This window comes from Mauremys mutica, chromosome 7 (genome assembly GCF_020497125.1).
Source record: "Mauremys mutica isolate MM-2020 ecotype Southern chromosome 7, ASM2049712v1, whole genome shotgun sequence".
Lineage (NCBI taxonomy): Eukaryota > Metazoa > Chordata > Testudines > Geoemydidae > Mauremys > Mauremys mutica.
The window spans coordinates 110,903,431-110,928,563 of record NC_059078.1 but is presented as its reverse complement, the minus strand read 5'-3'; the positions used below and the strand labels follow the sequence as shown (position 1 = coordinate 110,928,563).

The 25,133-nt window shown below is 40.9% G+C and overlaps 1 protein-coding gene across 4 annotated transcripts in view; it reads left to right on the top strand.

Moving 5' to 3' along the window:
* Nucleotides 1-24,554, top strand: part of PLEKHA1 (pleckstrin homology domain containing A1) — an 87,409-nt gene extending 62,855 nt beyond the window's left edge. The window contains exons 8-13 of one of the 4 annotated variants that reach the window (XM_045024763.1): nt 1,755-1,823; nt 8,579-8,643; nt 15,512-15,575; nt 18,520-18,609; nt 19,808-19,882; nt 22,035-24,554. In XM_045024763.1, the coding sequence (XP_044880698.1) occupies nt 1,755-1,823; nt 8,579-8,643; nt 15,512-15,575; nt 18,520-18,609; nt 19,808-19,882; nt 22,035-22,361 (690 nt within the window). In that variant the 3' untranslated portion in view covers nt 22,362-24,554. Of the gene's footprint in view, nt 1-1,754; nt 1,824-8,578; nt 8,644-15,511; nt 15,576-18,519; nt 18,610-19,807; nt 19,913-22,034 lie in introns of all 4 variants that reach the window. The other 3 variants (XM_045024761.1, XM_045024762.1, XM_045024760.1) reach the window with 3 other exon arrangements.
* The last annotated feature ends 579 nt before the right edge of the window (nt 24,555-25,133 follow it).

Here is a 25,133-nt window from a genome sequence, read left to right as displayed (position 1 = left end):
GGCATTTTGGGCTGTATAAGTAGGGGCATTGCCAGCAGATCGAGGGATGTGATCATTCCCCTCTATTCAACATTGGTAAGGCCTCATCTGGAATACTGTGTCCAGTTTTGGGCCCCACACTACAAGAAGGATGTGGAAAAATTGGAAAGAGTCCAGCGGAGGGCAGCAAAAATGATTAGGGGGCTGGAGCACATGACTTATGAGGAGGGACTGAGGGAACTGGGATTGTTTAGTCTGCAGAAGAGAAGAATGAGGGGGGATTTGATAGCTGTTTTCAACTACCTGAAAGGGGGTTCCATAGAGGATGGATCTAGACTGTCAGTGGTACCTGATAACAGAACAAGGAATAATGGTCTCAAGTTGCAGTGGGGGAGGTTTAGGTTGGATATTAGGAAAAACTTTTTCACTCAGAGTGGTGAAGTACTGGAATGGGTTACCTAGGGAGGTGGTGGAATCTTCTGCCTTAGAGGTTTTTAGGGTCAGTCTTGACAAAGCCCTGGCTGGGATGATTTAGTTGGGAATTGGTCCTGCTTTGAGCAGGGGGTTGGACTAGATGACCTCCTGAGGTCCCTTCCAACCCTGATATTCTATGATATTCTATAAACCCGTATGTTATATTAAACATTTTACTTTTTGATATACCAGTTTATATGCAAATGTTTTAGTTCTTTTTTACTCATAGTTTAAGCACTATCTAATAGAAATACATCCTTTCTTCACCACCACCATCCAGTGTACTTTCCTGCCTACTGTCTTCATAATTGACTGGTGGCATATTCTTTGTCCCTAATTTTCTTTATATTCTCTGTACTGAACAGAACAAGGTATATTTCTGGCCTATTCATATTTGCAGAGTTGTTGTAGCCGTATTGGTCCCAGGATATTAGAGACAAGGTGGATGAAGTAATACCCTGTAATGGACCAACATGTCTCTTTCACTAAGAGAAGCTTTCAATCTTACACAGAGCTCTTCATGTCTTTCTATTTTTTGTCTCACTCTGTTTACCCTTATCCCAGTTTTCCATTCAAGTAATCTTATCACTTTAATCTCATTTGTTACTCCAGGTCATTTGATGCGTATGAAGTATAAAAGAATAAAATACACATTTGATCCATGCTAGCTGCATGTAAAATGTCAGAGACAAAGGGCATATTTCAGAATTGTCTGCAGCACTTTTGGTACAGATTCCCTAAATCAAGGAATATGGACCTCACTTAATCAGTGGTAATGTGTCCTGTATAGGATTGTAGTTTCCTAAATTTTCCCCAGATACCTTCTTTCTGTTCTCTCTAGTTTCCAAAGAAGCATCTAAACATTTTTTGCCATTTTCTACAGAATGCTGAGTTATTGGATTACCATACTGCAGATTTCACAGACTTTGCGGCACTGTGATCCTTAAGAAAACCTGTAACTTCAAATCTTTCCAAGTGTAATTCTTGTGAAATTAAATCTTAGACTTTGGAGAGCAGGATATGTGGTTTTAAAATAATCTAGAGTAATGAATGTAGGAAACAAGATTCCTATGAATAGGAATAATTGGAAATAGAATTGTGGCAGTTTAAGAAATATCCAATAACTTTAGTGGAATTGCTAAAAGTAATTACAAAAATAAAACTTGGAAAATGCAGCTTCCATGTAATTGCTAATGTAGTTCACTGATGTATTTTTCAAAAAACCTAGCTAGACTGAGTGAAAATTAAAGGGAATCGTGTATTGCTTGGATTATAATATTTTCTTTTTTTCCTTTTAATAGATGAAGAACTGGAAGAGAAGATACTTTCAGTTAGATGAAAATACAATAGGCTATTTCAAATCTGAACAGGTATGTTCCCAGATGTGTTATATCGCTTTCAGAAGATGTCTGGAAGTAAATTTCAAAAATACACACTGAAGGTTTCTTGATGATCTACTTGGGTGTCTGAAAAAGTGCTGTGCTGCTTTTGTAACTTTCTGTAATTCTGTTCTATATTTTCAGTAAAAAAATTTTATGAAAATAGGTCATCTGTTAATGATTTCTCTTTGGAAGTTAATTCTCTGACCTCGCAATCTGCTGCTCTGGGGACTGATACGGTGTTGTGGAGGATTGATTTCCAGTAAGGAATAATAACGAATAGAACGAACTTCTAAATATGCACAACAGTTGTCACTCATTTTGCATCAGTATTTTGTTCCTCTCATGCTTGGTGGATGCTCACTTGAGTATAAATGATTGTCTTAAGAAATGCTGATTGTGAAATAGAGAGTCCAAGCAAATGTTAAAAGAAGCACAATGCTGTATTTATGCTTCCCTGCATAGCTGCACAGTTCCTCCTGGCTTCCTCTCCCTCCTTCACATGGCCTTTGTCAATAGCAAATTCAAGGTATGCAGCTAAGAAACAAACATCCTGTTTGCATACAAATATCTAAATGAATAAAGATTTGAAATAATAGTAGTAATTAGTATATATGGGCCAATTTCAAAACATATGAATTTTTAAGTTCTGTTGGCTGGTCTTTAAATTGTGCTAGTAGCAGAGTACTGTCTAGAACAGGGATGGGCAAACTTTTTGGCCCAAGGGCCATGAATGTAGGGCTGGGGCAGGGTGTTGGGAGTGCAGGGTGTGTGGGGGGTGTGCAGGAAGGGCCTCAGGGCAAGGGATTGAGGTGCAGGAGGGGCATGGGGTGCAGGAGGGCACTTGGCAAGGGGTTGGGGTGCAGCAAGGAAGTTCAGGGAAGGAGTTAGGGGGCTCAGGGCAGGGGGTTGGAGTGCAGGATGCAGGAGAGGTTTGGGGTGCGGGCTCTGGCCCAGCGCTGTTTACCTCGAGTGGCTCCGGGGTGGCAGCGGCACGCAGAGGGGCTAAGGAAGGTTCCCTGTCTGCCGCTTCTGGAAGTGGCCAGCATGTCTGGCAGTGGCTCCTGGGGATGGGGTTGGGCAGGCGGCTCTGCTGTGCGCTGTCCTTGCCTGCAGGTACCACTCCCGAAGCTCCTATTGGCCGCGGTTCCCTGTTCCCGGACAATGGGTGCTGCGGGGCGGTGCCTGCAGGCGAGGGTAGCTCTGAAACCCTCTGCCCACTCCCCCAGCATGATTATGGGACAAACTCCTGAAGGGGAAATGAATCATCGCATTTTCCCCTGCTCGCCTTCATAAAGTGCAGCAGTGCGGTTAATACTCAGTGCCTGGTTCCCTTGCTCACCTTCATGGAGTTCAGCAGGGCAGGTCAGTCCTGAAAAGACCTCATCATAAACATGCTTTTTCCTCTAGCCATGCATGCGCACATACCCACAAAGCTCAGTGGTCCAGATCAGAAGCCATGTTCCCTCTAACTTTTTACATCCATCTGTGGAATGAATTTTATGTGCAACAGTATGGAGGTGATGTGTGACACATCACCTTCATATTAGTGCACATAACAAAATTAATGTAGTGGGGGTGGGGCCAAGGGGTTCGGCATGTGGGAGGGGGCTCAGGGCTGGGGCAGAGGGATGGGGGCTCTGGCTGTGGGTGAGGGCTCTGGGGTGGGGCCAGGGATGAGGGGTTTGGGGTGTGGAAGGGGGCTCTGGGCTGGGACAGAGGATGGAGGTGCAGGCTCTGGGATGGGGCTGGAGATGAGGTGTGTTGGGTGCAGGCTGCCCCGGGGCTGCAGTGTGGAGAGAGCCCCCCCCCCCCATCCCTCTCTTGCCACAGCAGCTCGGGGCCGGAGGAGAGGTGCCTCTCCCTAGCCTCGGCAGTTCTGGCTGGGCTGGGCCGAGGGAGGGGCTCCACTAGCCGGCAGCGCCGACGGGCCTTGGGGGAAGCGCCTCTCCCCGCTGGGCAGGTCCATGCTGGGGCTGGCGGGCCTGGGCTGGGCCAGGGAAGGGTGCCTTTCCCCTGGTTGTGGCAAGTCAGGGGTGTCTCTCCCCTGGTGGGCCCTGAGCCCCTGCACGGGGCTTAATAGGCAGCTGCACAGCCATGCAGCTTAGAGAGAACTTAAGTTAGAAGTATAGACTCTTTCAGGCAGAGATGTACAGAATATTGTGAAACTATGCTGAGGAGGTCTGCAGCCGCCCTTGGCAAACTTACTGCAATGTATCCTTCATTCATCCTGGGAAGGTGTACTGAAGGGGGTTTGGCTCTTCCTGTCACACCTAAAAGCTTGGGATGGTATCAGACTGTTGTTCCCATCATCAGGTTGGGATCCCTACCAGACATAAATGTGGGTGTTTTCCCTGGTGATCAGGAACTTAGCATTTCTAACGGGGGGACATATTTACCTGTAAGAGTGGTCTTGTCACTCTACAGGCCCCTTCACAGGCAGCCAAGTTCAGGCAGGTACCTAGGCCCCTTTTCTTTTTGGCATGAAAACTCTCAGGTGGCATCAGATTAATCAAAAAGAAACAGTGAACTGTTATGACACCCTAAGGGCCCCCACATGCTTTCACAAACAATGCTACTGTGTATGGCCCCATGTCTCTGAGGAGAGGCGACTTCATTCCCTCTGCATGAGATGAGCATTGGCATTTTACCTGCAGAGAATGAAACATCAGAAACTCACTCAGACTGTTCATCGTTATTGCCATAGAACGAGTAAAAGGACAACCTATATTCTCTCAGAGAGTCTCTAAGTGGATCTACTGTAAGTTGGCACAGCTTCGTCCTCCACATTTACACAGGGAGCCTCAATAGCATCACTTCAAGAGGTGCCTCTGCTGGATATTTGCAGGGCAGCCACATGGAGTTCCATCTGTACGTTCATGAGATTATGCCTTGGTTCAAGGCTCCTCTGCTGACTCATCCTTTGGGACAGTGGTTCTACAAGCAGCTATACTATGCATGGAGCTTTGCATCCTTCTCCTCCCTTAGTATTGCTTGTCAGTCACCTGTGGCGAAATAAAACATAGGGACCAGCACTCGAAGAAGAAAGGGAAGTGTTACTTATCTTGTTTTAACTGGAGTTCTTTGAGAAGTGTGGTCCCTATCTGTATTTCCCTCTGCTTTGGAATATGACAAGATTCATGGTAGAGATGGAACTGAAGAGGTAGTCGATCTGCCCAACCCCTTATATCTTTGGTGCAGGGGCACAGGTGGAACACTGGATACTACTTGCAAGATTTCTCTGGTCTCAGGTACATGGCATACACTTATACTTTACAGTGGAATACGGATGTGGACCATGCATCTCAAAGAACTCCACAATAAGGTAAGTAACTTCCCTATGCCCAAAGGAGGTACTCATGGAGTTGTACAAGAATTGCACGAATATCTTTGTCCTATTCCCAGTCTGAGTAACTTACGGAAAAGCCATGATAAGAATTAAATCATCCATCTACTTCAGATTGGCACATTACAACCTGCTCCTCATTTCTATTTCTAGCCTCAGAGGATTGGGGACAAACAGAGCAGGGCCCTGCATGAAACGCCTAAGTAAATTTCTATAGGAGGCTTGTCTTCAAAGAATTTCCATTTTACCATCTTCAGACAACTCATTTATGTTTTACAGCTGTCTGGCAGCCTTTTTCTCTTCCCATAATCAGTCATTACCTTTTGAAATTACATGTGCTGCCAGGGTGTCTCTCCAGGATCATGGCAGCAATAATATTGGCATTATGGAGGAAGGAAATTCACTTCTCAGAGAAATTATCTGGGAAGAGATAAGGATTATGTACACAGAGAAAGCTGAAGTAAACACATTGAAACGGTTCCTGAAGTATCTTGGATTCAGGACAGATGCGTGGTTCTAGAAAAGTCAGTCATAGGCCTGGGCTGACATTGAATACAATCAAGTGCTAGGTTTCATCTTGGAAGATTAGCAGATGGTGTCCGTAAAGGAAAACAAGTGGCATCTTCAGCTCTCATAGAGATCTGCTATTGCAAAATCAGTCCTCCATCTAGGACCAAAGATGTTTAAAATAAACCCTTGGAAGAAGCGTAAGCTCGTTGGGGCAGGGACTTTTTCTTCTGTATGCATCATGTGTTGCTCAAGGGGATTCTGATTCATGACGAGGGCTTATATGCACTGTGATTAATACAAACAGTAAATAAGTGATTATTGCTCTCGTGGATCCCAAAACAAAAGTAAACAAATACAATATATTCTACTGTCTGTGGCAAAGTCCACAGTTTAACTGCCATTTTAAAACAGTGAAGCATAGCCATGAGTTCTTCTTGGAGGGCTTTATTATGAATTTGTAAGTGTATGTCCGAGCTAAATGTCAAGGCGCTGTAGTATAATATTCTCAGCATGTTCATGAAAAGGAAGTTTTGTACAAGGCCTAACATTAAATGCTTCATTAGGGGACATCAACCTTATTCCAGCCCTGCAAGATCATTAAGCATGGCTTTTGAATCTCACTCAGCCAAGAAATATTCCTCTTTTGATTGAGCATCAAAGTCCAGTGTTTAGGAGCAGTGACTTTCTCAGGGTAGAGTAGTACTGTATTGCAGTCAACTAGACTGCCACACAGCCATTAATATGCAAGTTCACCAAATTTTGCACATATTGGTCATCCAGTCATAGCCAATGCCACTTTCTTTATTTTGGGAAGAACATAAGAACAGCCATACTGGGTCAGACCAAAGGTCCATTTAGCCCAGTATCTTGTCTTCCGATAGGGGCCAGTGCCACGGGCGCCAGAGGGAATCAACAAGTGATCCATTCCCTGTCACTCATTTCCAGCTTCTGGCAAAGAGAGGCTAGGGACACCATTCCTGCCCATCTTGGCCAATAGTCTCCGTGAACTTATCTAGTTCTTTTTTGAACTCTGTTGTAGTCTTGGCCTTAACAACATCCTCGGGCAACAAGTTCCACAGGTTGATTGTGAAAAGGTAGAAATCTGCTTCATGCCTTAGTGCCCAGGGGAAGATGGAGGGGATATTTTGTTTCAGATGCCAATATTTAACGAAAGATCCTGCTTCCCACCACTGTGGAGGCACATTTCTATGAAATTTCCATTGTAATTTCGGATCTGTGGGCGTTAGCACAAAGAATAAGAGAACTTGTCTGTGCTACCTGAAAATTTCCTTTCTTTTGAGGTTAACAGATCCAGCCCTCTCTGTAGACAAATGGGTCATCCTGAACAGAGAAGGAATGGAAATTAGCATCCCAGGATTTGGGTGTTGTGTTATTCAATGGAATTTACAATTCTCTGTAGGAGAAATCATTGTGCTTTTCCTCAAAGTGCAGTTAACAGCCTATAATTTAGGGAAAGTAGATTTGAATCATCCTGGCTGTGCAATTTCTTACTGAAGGTAACGTCAGGAGGTAAGGCGTTCCCCTGCTGCCAATGAGAGACAGATCTCGTTCTTCCTTGAAGCTGCAAGTTGTCAGAAATACCTTTAAGTAACCTTGGTATTTAAAAATAAAATTTCAGATAAGCAGAGATAAACTTTCCTATTCCCCCCAACAGCCACATGGTGGCACATGAAACTGGAAGTTGAAAGGCCAGTGCTGAGGTTTATTTAAATATTCAAGAAATAGACCTACATATATTAGAGAAATGGACTGAAGTAAATAGGATGAAATAAGGACAAATGCAAAGTACTCCACTTAAGAAGCAACAATCTGTTGCACACATACAAAATGAGAAATGGCAGCCTAGGAAGGAGTACTGCAGAAAAGGATGTGGGTTCATAGTGGATCACAATCTAAGTATGAGTCAACAGTGTAACACTGTTGCAAAAAACACGAACATCATTCTGGGTTGTATTTGCAGGAGTGTTGTAAGCAAGATATTAGAAGTAATTCTTTTCCGTTCTACTCCACATAGATTAGGCCTCAACTGGAGTATTGTGTCCAGTTCTGGCTGCCACATTTCCAGAAAGATGTGGATAAATTGGAGAGAGTCCAGAGAAGAGAAACAAAGTCTATGAAAGAGGTCTAGAAAACATGACCTCCGAGGGAAGATTGGGTTTGTTTAGTCTGGAGAAGAGAAGACTGACGAGGGACATAAGTTTTCAGGTGCACAAAATGTTATAATGAGGAGAGAGAAAAATTGTTCTCCTTAACCTATGAGGATAGGACAAGAAGCAATGGGCTTAAATTGCAGCAAGGGTGGGTTAGGTTGTACATTAGGAGAAACTTCCTAACTGTCAAGGTAGTTAAGCACTGGAATAAATTGCTTGGGGATGATGGAGATTCCACAACATTGGAGATTTTTAATAGCATGCTAAACAAACACCTTTCAGGGATGGTCTAGATTGTATTTAGTCCTGCTATGAGTGCAGGGGATTGGACTAGATGACCTCTCGAGGTCCCTTTGGGGCCTACGATTCTGATTCTATGATTACTGTGCCATGCTTTGGAAAGAAAGAGGTGGCTTAAATCATGGAGATTCTCTTGGACCATATCCAGTTGAGTATAATAGGTAGCTACACAAAGTTCCAAATAATTAAAAAAAAAAAAAAAAAAGATTCATAATGCTTTCATGCCCTAGAATTTGCAGAGGAGCTCAATGCTTATGAGAGTGAACAAAGTCTTAGCTGGAGCAAGCAATAATGAATCACTGCCTTGGAAGTCTCCCTGTATCTCTCGGTTATTGCTAATCAGTTCTGAGTAACAAAATCCTGATTATTTGAATCTTGAAAGAAATTAATCCACTGAAACCTTTTTCCTTTTTTTGCAGGAAAAGGAACCTCTCCGGATCATACCTCTTAAAGAGGTCCATAAAGTTCAGGAATGTAAACAAAGGTGAGAAAAATTAACCATTGATACAAAATATCTGAAGTATCACAGTAAACAGTTTTGTTGGGGCTAGAACAGTAGCTCTCAAACTTTTTTACTGGTGACCCCTTTCACATAGCAAGCCTCTGAATGCAACACCCCCCCCTTATAAATTAAAAACACTTTTTAATATATTTAATACCATTATAAATGCTGGAGGCAAAGCAAGCTTTGGGGTGGAGATTGACAGCCTGCAACCCCCTGAGGGGTCCCGAACCCCAGTTTGAGGACCCCTGGGCTAGAATGTAGGATTAGCCAAAAGACTGGTGGCTTAATTCCAATTAGTTAATTTAGATACATGTTTTGATATCTGTTGTCCCTAAATACACCAACTAGCTTTGTGGTCAAGTACGCTGTTGTATCTAAGCAGTGCAATTTATGATGTATAGCATGAGATTTTGATACTGAAGCTTGCACTGCATGATCCCCAGCAGTGAGTTAAGGTCAGAATGAGCAATAAATGACAAAATTAAGGAAACAGTTAAACCACTAACATCAGTATATTTTGAAATGAGGGTGAAACTGAAATTTCTACTTCGGGTATGTGTTGGTGAAAATTCTGCTGTAGATGTGCTTGCACCTCATGCACATGAGATTGGAATCTTTTTGAATAGCAGTGTGTGTCAGGGCCATGCATGTGCCCTGTGCCTCCTTGTTCTCTCTTGTGATGGCATAAATGCAACCCTGCCTCAGTTCCTTCTTACCACTCGTGGCAGACCGTAGAGTGTCTGTTCCTGACTGCATAGATGTTGGCAGGCGGAGTACCACTGAAAGAGACTGCTCCTTGCAGATTCAGGAGATTTTCTTCTACAGAACGGAAGACATCTATGACAGATTTATGCCTCAAAATGGAGGAGGTTCCCAACACAATCTAGACCCATTGCAGTTTCTGTTACCAAAGATCCTTTACTACTTGCTGCATTTAAAAGTAGCCTGTTGTTCAGCTCCATCAGTGTCCACCTTACGACAGTCTTGACTTGTTATCCTCCAGTATATCACGCTTTATCTTCTCTGACTGAACTGTATCCAGGTTCCTCAAGAGCCTGTTACATGCTTACCTGCCAGTCAGGTATATTGGGATTCCCTCCAAGACTTTTTCAACTCTGCTTATCCAGAACACTATGTCCAGTTGTGGGAGAAGACTTCATCCAGTTCTCTGGGATCCAAAACACTCAGTTCGACTTCAAATTTCATCACTCGGGTTATTTTATTTGGCATACAGCAAAGCTACACTTGAGTTGATCAGACTCAAACATAGGGCATGGGTATAGGTCACACTATACATCCAAAGTTGCACAGAAAACCTCTTCCTTTATATACATTTACACATTATTGCATCATATGCTTCATGATTGGCTTGGAAACCAATCCATGTACATCATGCTCAAGCTGATCTTTACATCATTTCTACATTCCTAACTTCTCTTACCTGTTAGTAAATGGTTCCCTGGGTGTTCTCCGTCTTATCTTAGCGGACTCAGACATTCTGTCTTTCTAGCTTACTCACCTGTTCACTTATTTAGCACAAATGTTCTGTTTTCAGCCTCATGGTATGTTTACCTCCCTAATTCTATCCTACAAGAAATGAGGCCTCACTCCAGAAGTTAATTGCTCATGTCAAACTGGGCCTCAGCTCCATTAGGGACCCTGTTCTGGGATAGGATCTCGATATTGTCATCCTGAATCTTAGGGAGCCCATCTTTGAACCTCTTTCAGTATGCTCTTTACACCAGATCACCCTCACCCTTTCTGGTTGCTGTCACCTCAACTAGAAGGATTAGAGAGCTTCAAGCACTCATGGCTGAGCCACACCCTACATTGTTTCACAAAGAACAGGTAGTGCTGAGAATAGAAGACGCTTCAGACTCTGGATGTCTCAAGATCCTTATTTTATTACATTGACAGAACTAAACTATTCAGACTCTCTCTGGTTATTTGTAGCCAGAGCTGTGTTTGAAAGGTAAGGCTTTTTAATTAGAGGATTCTATCACTGAGGTCATAGATTGCGTGACTTTCTGGGACCTCTGGGACTTCTTCCACAGCGACAGGGCTGCAGGAGGTGTCAGCCCTGGAGCTGCTGGAGCAGTAGCCCCAGGGCTGAAACAGTAGCTGGGGTTGGGTCCGTCCCCCTGGAGCTGGAGAGCAGAGGCCACAGGAACAGCAGCGGGGCTGGAGCAGCGGCAATCAGCCCTGATGCAGGAGCAGCAGCGGTGACGGAGCAATGGGCCGGCAGTGAGCCCCGGGGACACTGGAGCAGTGGGCTGGGGTTGAGTCAGCCTCTCTGGGGCTTGAGGAGTGGCAGTCAGCCTGACTGTTAGTCCCTCAGCCCCAGGGTATTCCAGTAAAAGTTAGGGGACAGGGCAGGGGCTTGCCCAGTCTGGGTTTAACCAGCTGGCTCCTCACCCCCTTGGGCCTTGGTTTTTACAGTGTTTGGGACTTGATTACCTTGGACAACTAGGGCATAAGCACTGTCAGATCATGAAATACAGTTACTTTCCATATGCCTCCCCACCCCACCACATTTCTCTTCAGGGACCCCTTTCACAAGACACTGTCTCTGGGGGCTATAGAGGAGGTCCCCCCTGCATCATCAGGGGCAGGGTTTCTACTCCTGATAGCTCTGGTTCTCAAGTCCAAGAGAGGGATGAAACCTATACTTGACCTTTGCAATCTCAACAAATACATCAGATACATGAGATTCCCTATGGTCACCCTAGCAACTATCTTCTCCACCTTAAATCACAATGACTGGTTTGCTACCCTGGACCTTCAGGGTGCTTATTTCCTTGTAGCAATCCTTCTGAGTCATAGGAGGTTCCTTAGGTTTGTTGTGACTGTCCTTCACCACCAATACACCATGCTGCCTTTCAGCCTATCTTCAGCACCCTGGGTTTTTCTGAACACAAGTGTATGATAGTGGTACCTCAGGAAGAGAGGAGTTCCTTTCTTCTTGTATCTGGATGATTGGTTACTGAGGGGCAGGTCCAGAGTGGAAGTCCTCAGTCATGTCCACTTCACACTACCCCTACTCAGTTGTCGAGGTCTCATTCTAAACACTGGGAAGTCAACATTGGTTCCACCTCAAAAAGAGTTGAGTTCACTCAGGCCCTGATAGACTGAGTTTGTGAGAGTTTCTGCCAACTGATTGTTTCCAGGAAATTCACCACCTATGTCTAGAGCTGCAGTCTGAACCCTCTGGCATAGCCCATGTATATGTGAGATTGCTACACCATATGGCTGCATGCACACAGGTAATCCAGTATGCTAGATTGTGTCTATGTCCTCTTCAGATGTGTCTGAAGTTGGCCTATCCTACAAATCTTCATTCCTTGGACAGATGGTTCAGACTGCCTCTGCTGCTTCTGAACACCTTACAGTGGTGAATGATTCAGGGCAATGTGTGCCAGGTGTTCCCTTTGCTCGCCTCCCACTGACCGAGACTATTGTCACCAATGATTCCTTAAGTTTGCAGAGCACATTTGGGGTTGTGAAAGTTCAAGGCCTGTGGTCAGAACAAGAAGCTTCTCTGCATATCACTGTCCAGGAGCTTTGTGCGATCCATAATGCTTGTCAGGCCCTTCGAGATTGCTTCAGTGCACTTCCTTACTGACAATACCACCTCAGTGTAATATGTGAATAGATGGGGGAGGGACGGGGGAGAGCACACTCCAAGCATGCTGTGTCAAGAGGTGATCAGGCTCTGGCAGTTTTGAATCAGGAAAAACATGACTCTCGTGGCCGATCACTTACCTGGGATTCAGAATCACGTCGTGAATCACCTTAGCAGAAATTTCTCCCACAATCATGAATGGTCCCTGAAGACCAACATCTTGTGGTCCAATTTTGTAGTTTGGGGCATCTTGACAATTGAGCTGCTCACCACAAGTGACAAGAAATGGCGGCTGCTCTTCTGCTTACGGGGGTCTCAGTCTGGGCTCCTTGACCGATGCTTTTCACTTAAGCTGGGAATCAGCACTTTTCTTCCAATTCTGATCATCCCACAGGTCATTCCCAAGCTGAATTTGGACCGTGCCAAGCTCATTCTCATTGCTCCAGCATGACCAAGACAATGTTGGTTCTCCAACCTCTCTGAGGTTATCGGTTCAACCTCCCATATCCTTTCTTCTTCATTTCCCCCCTCCTAACTCATCACAATCAAGTTTTGCATCCAGCAGTCAGCTCCCTGCATTTCACAGCTTGTATGCTTCATGGTTAGATGAGGAAGAGGAACGATGTTTGGAGGCAGTCCAGCAAGTCTTGCTCAATAGTAGGAAGCCCTCCACCAGAGCAACCTCTTTGGTAAAGTGGGAGTAGTTTTCGATATGATAGATAGCCTGGGGAGTTTATCCGAAGCTGGCTTTTATCCAGGATATCCTTGAGAATCATAGAACTTAAGATCAGAAGGGACCATTATGATCAGTACTTGTTATACCTTCAGTCTTCTGGTCTTGCACTTAATTCATTGTGAATTTCTCTGAAAGTGATTTCAGCTTTTTACCTGTCCAGACATGGGAAGTAGGTATTTTCAAACCCTGTGACAGTGAGGTTCTTGAAAGGAGTCACTCATCTCCATCTCCTTGTTAGAGAGCCAGTTCCTTTGTGGGATCTTAATACTGTCTTAATGGCTCATGTAGGGCTTCCAGCCTCTGGCAAGTTCTTTCTCCTTTCTGTGTCAGAAAACTGCCTTCCTTGTGGCGACCACATCTGCCAGGAGGTTGGGTGAGCTGTAGGCTTTAATTGGCAGAGCCCCCTTACAGACTTTTCTAAAGACAAAGTAACCCTGCAGCAACACCCAAAGTCTTTATCCAAAGTGTTTTCCCTCTTTTTTTTTTTTCATTTTATCCAAGCTGTATATTTACCAGTGTTCTTCCCTAAGCTGCACTCACCTCATAGGAACAGTGTTTTCTCACATTGGATTTCAGGCTTTTTATCTAGATAGGACCAAAGCTTTCTGCTCCTCATCTTGTTTGTTTCATATGCAGACCAAATGAAGGGTCAAGCAGTCTCTTAGACTATCTTCAGGTGGAGAACTTCCTGTATCATAACAGTGCGTGAAGTAGCTCAGGCGACGTCTCCTCAAAGGGAGCACTATTGTGCTATTCCACAAGAGCACTGGAAACTTTGACGGCATTTATAAGTGACATTCTAGTATTGGATATTTTCAGGGCTGCCACTTGATCCTCTGTGCTTACTTTTAGAAATCACTGTGCCATTACTGCTCTATCCAGATCACATGCAATCCTGCAGTCCTTGTTTACATAGACTTCCTGCCCCACTTCCTAGGAGTACCACTTGTGAATCACGGTAGTAGAATGCATGGCTGCATCTACTCAAAAAAGAAAAAATGGTTACCTACCGGTAATGGTGGTTGTTTGAGATGTGATGCAGATGTGTATTCCATGACCCACCCTCCATCTCCTTTGTATAGGAGTCTGTACATCTGACATTGAGTGCAAAGGAACTGTGGGGTTAGGGGAGCCCGGCCCTTCTTTGGTTGGGGTAGGGCTGCAGGGTGAGTGTTACCCCTAGAGGGTACTGCTCGGCAAATTTCTTCAGCTCCAGTGAGATGGGCGCACACATAAGTAGAATACATGTCTGCATCACATTTAGAAAAACAGTTATGGGAAGGTAACTGTTTTTTCTTCAAGATGTTGTAGTCACTGTGGATCCTGTGTCTCGCCTTCCATCCCCACTTTTTGGAGTCCTCACAAAAAATAGGGTTTTAATTCTGAAGGAGGGTTCTGGCCACTCCTCCCTTTATGCTGTTAAGAGACAGTGTTCATGCACAGCCCTGATGGACACTGCTATTCAGAAAACTGATCTCATGTTGGATACACACTGTCTGCAACATCCTGAGGAACCACATTTACTATAGGGTAAGTAACCATTCTTTATATATGAGATTTAATTCAAAGTTAAGAATTTACCAATAAAAGTAAAATGCATTCCATCAATGTCAGGGGGTGATATACCCTGTTGCGGGGTGGCAGTTGAGGTGAAAAAGGGGTTGGAGGAGAGAGAACTCACCGCCTTTGGTGGCTGAGACAACTCACATTCAGGCCAGCGAGGCCTAGTGGCCAGAGTCTGAGGCCTCCCTTGTCCTCAGGGCAGTGAGGCCTAACAGCTCGTGTCCTTGATCTCCAGGCAGTTGTGCTTAACGTTCACAGTCCTGGGCTGTACTGCCTAATATCTCGGGTAGTTGCTGTGCTCAGCAATAGGCTGGATAGGGGGACCTGGTCCCACCCTACTTCACCAGGTTCTAACCCAGTGCCATGTGAAACCAGTAGTCCTGGTTTCAGGTTCCAACCTCCACAAACACATTCCCTGGGCTGCTTTCTACCCGTGATTCCAGCTCCGATAGTTCCTCCAGGGCAGCAGCTACCATCTGTCTCTGTCTGTCTTTCTCTGTGGCTGACTGGGGGCCCTCAGTGGACTAGGTGCGTTTGGCCTCTGCTGTCTGGAGCTCAGGTGGCTTTCTGGCAGGAACCTGTACCATGTGTCTGCTCTCCGCACCAATCAGCCTAGATTGAGCTAAGTTGCTTCCTTTTATACCCTGGTTCCAGCTGGAGCATGCCCAGCAAGGGCAGAGGGGCATAGCCTCCTGAACCCATAGTGAGTGATTAACCCTTGCTGGGCTAGTGCAAGGTTGATACATCCCATTACAATCAGTCGTATAATTGACAGTGACTATCAACTCATCAGGAAAGATAAGTTTAATTTGAAGGGTGACGGATATAGAGTTCTGCATACTCTGATTTTCTAGGTATAACATTGTTTTTAAGTAGAGCAGTTTAAAAATCTAAATTGCTATTAAGTATTTGTTTTGTCTTTGCAGTGATATAATGATGAGAGACAATCTCTTTGAAATTGTAACAACTTCTCGAACCTTTTATGTACAGGTAATCTTTCACTCGGAGTAAAACCAGATCATTCTGCAAGAAAATTAAGCATGAATACTTTACTGTTAAAACTGTTTAAATACTTGATTTTCTTGAGAAAGTAAAGTCTGCAGTCTTCCTCTCAGTTGCACATACATTGGTTGTAAAATATTATAGTATTTCAGACATTACAATAGCTCCAACTGTCTTGTCATGTTAGTGTAGGTTTTTTTCTTTGCAATTTTGTTCTGAAATCCATATGGGAAATGTCAGATTTGCAAGCAAGAATGAATGACTGTTGAAGTTTATGGAAGTCCTTAACAGCCTGTCTTTTATTATTTAAATTCTATAGTGCCAGGTCAGTACACTTACAAAATGTGTACTATTAATTAAATTATTACATTTTTATTTATAGAATATTAGTTTTACAACTCACTGTGGATTTAAACTACAGAGATCTAGGAGATGAATGGTCAAAGATTCAAACTGGTAACCTTAGCTGATGAATGTGAACTACTACCGTGCAGCTCCAGTAGCCTTTGTTTGTAATATCTGTCTAAAAAATGAACTTTCACTTTGACTGTACTGTACTTTGACTTGTTGGCTGTATGTAGTGCTTTCACAACCAGAAAATACTTCAGTGATTCTTGCCATATCTTACTGAACACTTAACAGTACATGCACAAAACAATCTGCTCACATATCCTTACCAGGCTGATTTAAAAAACTATACATTGTTTTACTTGTTTTAAAAATCAAACAAAACCCACCAAATTTACAGTACCAGGGTAACCCATTTCAAGCAGTTGACAAGGTGTGAGTAAGAGTAGGGGGAAATTAGTATGAGGAAATGAGTTTTTGGGCCACTTTGAATACATTGGCCTCATTACCACTGCAAAAGTGATTTTTTTCTCGCTAAGTATTCTACTGTTGAGAATGGCCCACTTCCGCTTTAATTGAATTGTCTCGTTAGCACTGACCCCCCCCACTTCGATGGCAACTCCCATCTTTTCGTGTACTGTGTATATATACCTGCCTACTCTATTTTCCACTCCATGCACCCGATGAAGTGGGTTTTAGCCCACGAATAAATTGGTTAGTCTCTAAGGTGTGCCACAAATACTCCTCATTGTTTTTAATTAATTAGTGTAGCTCTGAGAACAACTTCTAACTTGGTATCTTGTCTCGCTGCAATGTGCAAGTTCCCAGACACTATTTTATGACTGATTTGGTTAGAAGGTTTTAATATGTTCTTGTCAGCCCACTGCATGCTTTAGCAAGGTTTGCTTTTGTTTATTGCTGAATATTAATTCTGGCATCACATTTTGAAATGATTCAGTGAATATTGGGCTGCTATGAATTAAGTATCTTAATTGTAATACATATTTTGCATTACTGGTGGTAATAATAATAATAGACCAGCTACCTCAAAAATGCAATTAGTGCAGTGCTTGTTTCAGTAATATTACTTCAGTCACTACTACTGCCATATTTTGACTCCTTGTTGAATCATTGAGCGCTGATGTTGGATTACTACAGCAGCTATTTATATAGCATTTTAGTCTAATGTAATCAGCATACTTGCAAAGAAAGGGTACCAAACTCTGCTACTTCAGATATATTTTGAAATGTTCGCATGATAGAAAATATTGATGAATGGGGATCTTGTGTTTATATCCCAAACACACAGCTTTAAGATAGTTGAGAATTAAAATATTGTCAAGACTTTTTTAAAAAAAAAAATTTCAACTGCTGAGACCCAAGAAATTAAGAGTTAAAGGTTACTGCATATTTAAAAGAACCCCGTACATGTAAAAGTATGGAAAATAGGCAGTTTGAGTTACCCTTCTCCCAAAGACCTTTATTTGTAAACTATTCATACGTGCCCTGAGCGAAAGTAGAAACTGACAACTTTGTCGATCCATACTGGTTCATCAGTGACTAAAAACAAGTGACAGAAAACAAAAGCAAAGAAACAATTATAAATACTGTGTGTATATATAAGAGGAGACTGGAGTTTGAGAAGCATTGATTTGTCCCAGTGTGGTTAACTGGAAAATATAGTACTTGTTCTTAACAATTCCAGTTGTTTCCTATCCTACAGTGTGTGGATTGAGATAACAATCAATTAGAGCATGTATGTGCGCGCCAATAAGGTGGGTGTAAGGAGATTGATACTTCTAAATATTCTTCTAAAAGCAAAAATATGCTTCTAAATATTATGTTAATTTTAATTAAAGTAAGGGCACAAGTTATTTTATGTATCATGTGAAGTGTGTGTAATACACATGTGTTGGCATGTGTTCTATGTAGTGTGTTGAGAAGGTAGATGAACAGTTTTAATTATCTGCACATTTGGATGATCCCCAACTTAAAAAAACAAAACAAAACCTTTTCACTCACTGTGTGTGTGTGTGTGTGTGTGTGTGTGTGTGTGTGTGTACACACATATATAGCATTTCACCAGCAATAAATCATATCGGTTTCTTTGTGCAGTATTTCACCAGATCCCTCACCCGACTACTTTAGTTACTGTTACATAGGAAACAGCAACAACTAAGGAGAAATATGAGGTGGCATTGGACAAGTCCCCTTTATTTACATCACTGAAAATCCTGTGAGAATTACAATTACACCTTTAAAAAATAAAACAACAAGTAAATCCAATTCTGATTGAAATGTTATCACAGTATTAACCTGGAGGAATATTACAAATATGGTGTAATAATCTTGGGTGGATTTTCACAAGTGCCTGAGTGATTTAGGAGTATAAATCCCACTGAAAACCACGGACACTTGTGCTCCAAAGTCATAGATAGTTAAAAAAATCCTACCCCTGCTTACCAATAGGAAAGAAAGTTAGGCTGGTCATTGTATTCCCAGACTACCCATATAAACAAACAGTATCTTCACCCAACTTAAATAGCCATCCTAATATTAGTTTTAAATTTTTCTTTTGATTTAGGCAGACAGCCCGGAGGACATGCACAGCTGGATAAAAGCAATCTCTGGGGCCATAGTGGCACAACGGGGACCGGGAAGATCAGCAGCTTCTGTATGTGTTTGAGATGTAGATAATATACTGTCTCTAGGAGGTGTCAATCTAGTACAAGAAATTCTATTTTGTTCCTCCTTCATCTCCCTTTCCCCATGTCCTGTAGTAACATCTCCTTTGCATGAACTTTCATGCATATTAAATTTGCATAAAACATTTTGCATTTTTTAATGAGTGCTCATTTAGTGTTATCTGTATGTAGCTTTGTATGCATTGCATTGTCTTAAATGTAAGGACAATACAAGTGCTGAGTATGAAGACTTTTCCGAGTTGAGTATGAGCTCTTATCACTAAGCTTTTACTAGCTGAAGAACTACAGTGAAACTCTGCTAATTCTTGCGAGATATTTTGGTAATTACTAAATTTTGCAAGCAACTTGTATAAAAGATTGATTAAAAATAATCTTGAGTATTCAATTTGCACATCCTTGGGATTGACTATTGGCCATATGTCACGTTAGCAGCTATGGTTCCAAATTTAATGTGTTTTGGGCCGGAGGGGGATTGCAAATAACTTGTGTGAATTAGAAGTTTTGCTGTTGGAGACCCAGTGTGAACACCATCTAGCATTACTGAACTGTGTGTGTACAACTGTGACCTAAATCATAACAGTTGTTAAGAATGTGGATGGCAGCATTCATAATGTCTATAGCTTTTCATTAGGACCTACATTAGAAATGCTCAGATTTTTTTTTTTTTTTTTTTTTTTTTTACAAATTATTGTATTTCATGCTACAGATTGTAATAGTGTCAGTGTGTCATCAAGTATGTCCAAATTTATCATGGAATACTTCACAGTTCAGATGCTGCGAGTATGGTTTTCACTTTTTTTCTATGTGATAGTTTGTAATAAACTGAGTATATCTACCCCCATAATACATTGGAAATCTAAGTTTTGAAATCTGGCTGTTAAATGCACAATCATGTTGATGGTGTGCTAGTGTGATTGCTATCAGTTGATCTAAACACTAGTATTTGCAGCTAGTAATTTTATAGCTGCTTCATGTTTTAAGTAAAAGCTGCTATCACAAAATAGACTCCGTTTAAAAAATGTTTTCTGGGGGAGAGGAAAAGAGGGAGATAGGTATTTTGTTAGTGTGTGTATGCTTTGTGGTGGGGCTGACTAAGCAACCTAGCTATAACTATTGGCAACACTTTCTCTCTTTTTTTCCTCCCTCTATTCCCTTCCTGAAGTATAGGTTACTCTAATCTTAGCTTTGCACTGTGTTCCAGATGCGGCAGGCCAGAAGGCTGTCGAATCCTTGTATACAGAGGTATACATCAAGAACTGGTGAATGCAGCACGTATGTGGGCTCTCATGTAAACTTGCCTTCTTAACAGAAGGCTAGGATTTAAAATGCTAACATACACTATGTAAAATTAACTCTTAATCCCACTGCTTTTTTCAGTTACCATTATTGAAAACTAACTCATAAACTACTTCACACCACTCATTAGGTTTGCAGATAAGTATTACGTATTGATTTCTAAAATAAATTTGATTTTTTAAATTAGTAATGGCAAAAGCGATGCTAAGTCATTTCTCACATTCAAAGTACAAATCGTACTTCCCTAAAATACAGAAAATGCAGTTTAAAGAGAAAAGTATTAAAACTTTGATTAATTTGCATGAGAGTTCATATTTCCATCTTTTACCTTACAACTTTGACACCTTGTAACAGCAAAAATACAAATTAAAAGCTATCTCCAACTAATACAGATGCGTGCACATACACAAGCATCTTATAACTGCAATAATTGGAAGGATAATACTGCAGCCTGATTTGCATGGCTTTTAAAACTCATATGCATGAAATTATTAGTCAAAATGTAGAAGAGGTTGTTACTTGTAACTTGTGCATTTATTTTAAAAAATGCTTTAAAAAGTAAAGCCGCATAATGTCTTAAACTAGGAATTTATAATCCGGGGGGGCAAAATCTGAACAAAAATAGTTTATTAGAAAAGTTGGCATAATAATTCAGTTTTCCCATTTGTGTAACTGAAGTTAATGATGAAAATAGATAGGAATGCCAGATAAATCACTGAGCCATATAGCACAATTGCTGTTTTTATAAACATTTTTTGCTATTAGAAATAAGTGGTGTGGCAAGTGGGCTATTGACCATAAAAACATGACAAAATAACTTAAAATACTTTTCCTGGAATTGCTCCTAAAAATGTGAAAGGCCAACAAATTAAGTTCTTAACACATATCCTATTAAGATTGTATCTACAAATCCATAATAGCTCTGAAAATATAAATATTACCTATTTAATATATTGGTAATATTGTTGATTTGGCCAAACCAACACTGCAAACTTAATTATCTCTAAATCTATCCAATACCATGCTAAATTAAACTGACAATTGATATGAAAATGTTTTCAGATTCTTCACATAGAGCATCTCTATCTCTTTCTTTGACAGACCTCTTATGGTGATATATCAAAGTAAATATGTTAAAGTAAAAAAGGCATAAGTATGTGCTAGCCTATCTGAATCAGAATTTAATAGATAAAGGTAGTTTTCCCCCTTTCTGGCAAGAAGGTATTTAAATAGCGGTAGATTTTTCTTGAATTTGACCCTTCCAAAATTGTCATTCAACGGAATGACAGGAATCCGTAATAAATACTTACTTGAAAATGACTTCTGTACAATTAGTAGCTTGAGTTGTTTTGAAGAATAAATTATTTTAATATTTGCTCTTGTAGTTTAAAAAAAGAGACTATCTAGATTCAAAAGCATTACTTTAAGAATATTTTCTAAGATTTCAACAATTAAGATTCCAGAAAAGGATTCTTTAACTTTTTACAGTAGTTCATCATATTTTGTTCTGTGGCTCAGTAGAATAAAATGGAACAAAAATAGGAAATCAACAGTTGTCAGTGAACAGAAATGTAACTTGCTTTAACTTGATTCAGCAGAATATCCTAAGGGGAGGGAGCAGTGAGAGTTCCACAGTGCTTCAGATTTTTGGGATGTGAATATACATCTCTATATTTATATACCAAATATCATTTGAATATACTTTTCTCTTGCAGTTAGTTTTTCCATCTATGACATTGAAGATGTGAGCTTTAACATGTATTGAAAACAAACACAATTTAATTGCCATTAAACATATTTAGTAAAAAAATCAGTTTGGGCTTGCTAGACTCTTGTATCAAAATGTAAAGAGCTGCCAAGCTTGACTTCAGGCACATAACTTAGTTTCTTCAGCTGAAATGGATGTTTGCTATCACATACAGCTATAAGCTCACATTTAAAAATGCACTGCCTGGGAAAGCACCCACTTCCTGCTGCCATGGCTGATGCTTGGCTTTGTTTTTTCCGTTTTCTTGATTTACAGAGTAAAGTCTGGAACTGAGTTACTAACATGCCATTAATGACTGACTCTATCTGACAAACACTTATCCTTTTACAGGAGCATTCCAGCTCTTCTTCAGAATCCAGCTATGCTTTCTATTTTGCCAACACCGCAGCCACCTCACATTCCACAGCCTCTCACAACAACGCTCTGGTCTCAAACCTTAACGCCAAACGCCTTGCCTTGGAGAAGCGAGGATTTCACGAATCTTTTACCAAGGCCAAGCCAGGGAACTTCAAGGTCCAGGCTGTCCCTCCAAGAGAACCAGCTTCCAAAGTGACTGTACAGGGCCTATTGGAACCTCAAAGTAAAAATGGCACTCAGGAACAGGATCCTGGCCCAGTGGATCTGGATGATGCAAGCCTTCCAGTCAGTGACGTGTAATAATGGAAGTGTTTGGAGAATGATCCATCTGTTTGGTCCTCTAATTTCCTTGGTCAGACTTGTAGCCAAAGAAGATTTTAAGAAGAAAGAACAAAGAGAATGGAACACTGATTTTACGTATGTGTGTGTATATACAGAGGTATGTGTATACACAGGTACATGCATATATAATTATATATATTTAAATAATTATATACTGCCTTCAAATTACGGTCAGAAATGGCCCTTCTGCTTTTTCTCAAGCCTGATAATAAATCACTTTTATAATAGGAAGGGGCCAAACTACATGATTCAGATATGTACTGCTGCCAGTAAATAAGGTACCAGCAACTCTTTATCCTCAATTTGGCAAACCTAAAATTACATTCAATATTTTAATGCTATACTATAAAAAATGTAATGCCTACAAATGTGATTTAGTTTCATTATAAACCAGATTTAGACTTTATGCATATGTGAGAATTATTTCTCTCCTCTTTTGAAAATGTTATGACTTTTTCAGATACTGGGATATGCACAACAAGTCTTTTGTTCCTATCAGATCAACATTGTCAGTTGAAATATTACCAGACTAAGAATTCTAAGGGAGCTTAGAATTCTAAGTATATGGTGCTGTAAAATTCACATTAGAATAATTATGCTATTTTGAACATTAAGCCTATTTTTGATGCTCTCCTAAAGGTGAATGGTAATTTTTTTGCACATTTGATTTTAATGGACCACCTACAATGGTGTTTTGGATGGGGGAGGGAAATCAGACTACTACATCTTACACCTTTGAAGTAAACCAGTTTTATATTGCATTACATTAAGCTTTGCTGCAATTACTTTGTATTAAATGTCTAAACATATTGTTTAGGATTACTTTTTTGAAAGATTCTTTTTCTTATCAGTGCTTTGTGAACAGTTCTTGTTTCTATATTTGGATCAGTGAAAGACCTCATTTATTTAGTTTGATGTCAAAACTGGTACTGAACTGTTTATAGTCATGCAATTGTGGCCTGTAATTTTGGAGCACTAATCTATTAAAGTGCCTGTGTTTTTTCTCATCTTGGTAAACATTTTGAGATTGGATGTGTACATGGACCTTATTTACATGGTTTTGAACCTTGGGGTGAAATTATTTTGAGTAACATACTTCAAAACAACTATTTAAAATAGAAAATCTTATGCTAGGGATACCAGCATGCTGGTATTGCATCTACTAGCTGTGCAATATGTGATTTTTATAAAACTGAATATTTGTTACATGTGTGCATTGTTATGGGCTTCAGTGATGCAAACAAAAGATCTAAGAACTTTTACATTTAAAATATTTGATTAGCTTGAGCATGTACTGGTTTCATAGTTAAGTTTTAAAAATGTTTGCTGTAACCAAAAAAAAACCAAATAACCAACCCCACAAATTTCATATGCTGCTGCTTATTGTGATTCACATTTCCCAGTGTTGCAATACTGTCCGTCTTCTGGAACTTAACAATTACATATCAGAAAAGTCCATCTTCTCTCCAGCTTCCAAACTGACTTCTGACCTGAGAAATAGAGGGTTTTTCCACAGTAACTTGTTGATACAAGGATAGAGTAATTGGTGTAATGCGATAATTAAATATTCTCTAGTTTCAAAACCATTACATCACCATCTTCAACTTTTTAATCCATAAGCTAACCACTGTTTTTAGGCAATAGTATTTGTAAATTACACTTTTTCATTTTACTCTTCAACATCCCATGAAAGCTAGTGCAGGGTTGGAAATTATTGTGGCAGTCTAAACAGGTAGTGTAGTTTTTAACTTGTATCAAAATAAGACAACGGTTCTTTGAAAGCTTATTTTTCACAAGTACACACTGTGTGAGAGACACTTTGAATTGAAATATTTTTACTATAGTTCTCACATTTAAAATCACTTGCTCTGGTACAGCTTTGGCACTGCATGTTCATTTTACTATATTTTGGTATTGGCAATTTTATGTATGAGGTGGAGGTAAAGCAGCTCCATTATGGGACTTGTTAAAATTAGAACTACTGTTGTAGTTCAGTAGCATAGGAAAATATATTTGTGGTTGGTAATTGTCAGGGTCTCCTATTTATCAGTACTTTTATAATCTATAAAAATTGTTAAATTATTTTAGAACCAGTGCTATTTCCTGTAAATATGTCACATTTAAATTTGTTAATAAATCAGTTTGGATAACTTAAAAGAACTGCTGATGTTTTTTTATTGTACTATTTACCAGAAAAGGATACATCTTAGCATATGAGTAAAATGATTTATTCATAGACTTAAGGTCAGAAGGGACCATTATGATCATCTAGTCTGACCACCTGAACAATGCAGGCCACAGAATCTCACCCACCCACTCCTGTAACAAACCCCTAACCTATGTCTGAGTTATTGAAGTCCTCAAATTGTGGTTTAAAGACCTCAAGGTGCAAAGAATCCTCCAACAAGTGACCCGTGCCCCATGCTGCAGAGGAAAGCAAAAAACCTCCAGTGCCTCTGCCAATCTTCCCTGGAGGAAAATTCCTTCCTGACCCCAAATATCGCAATCAGTTAAACCCTGAGCATGTGGGCAAGACTCACCAGCCAGCATCCAGGAAAGAATTCTCTGTAGTAACTCTGATTATTAGCAGGTAAATATGCCCGATGGGATGTTAGATGGGGCGGGATCTAAGATCAATTAATTGCTAAAATTAGGCTATCCCATCATACCATACCCTCCATAAACTTATCAAGCTTAATCTTGAAGCCAGATATGTCTTTTGACCCCATT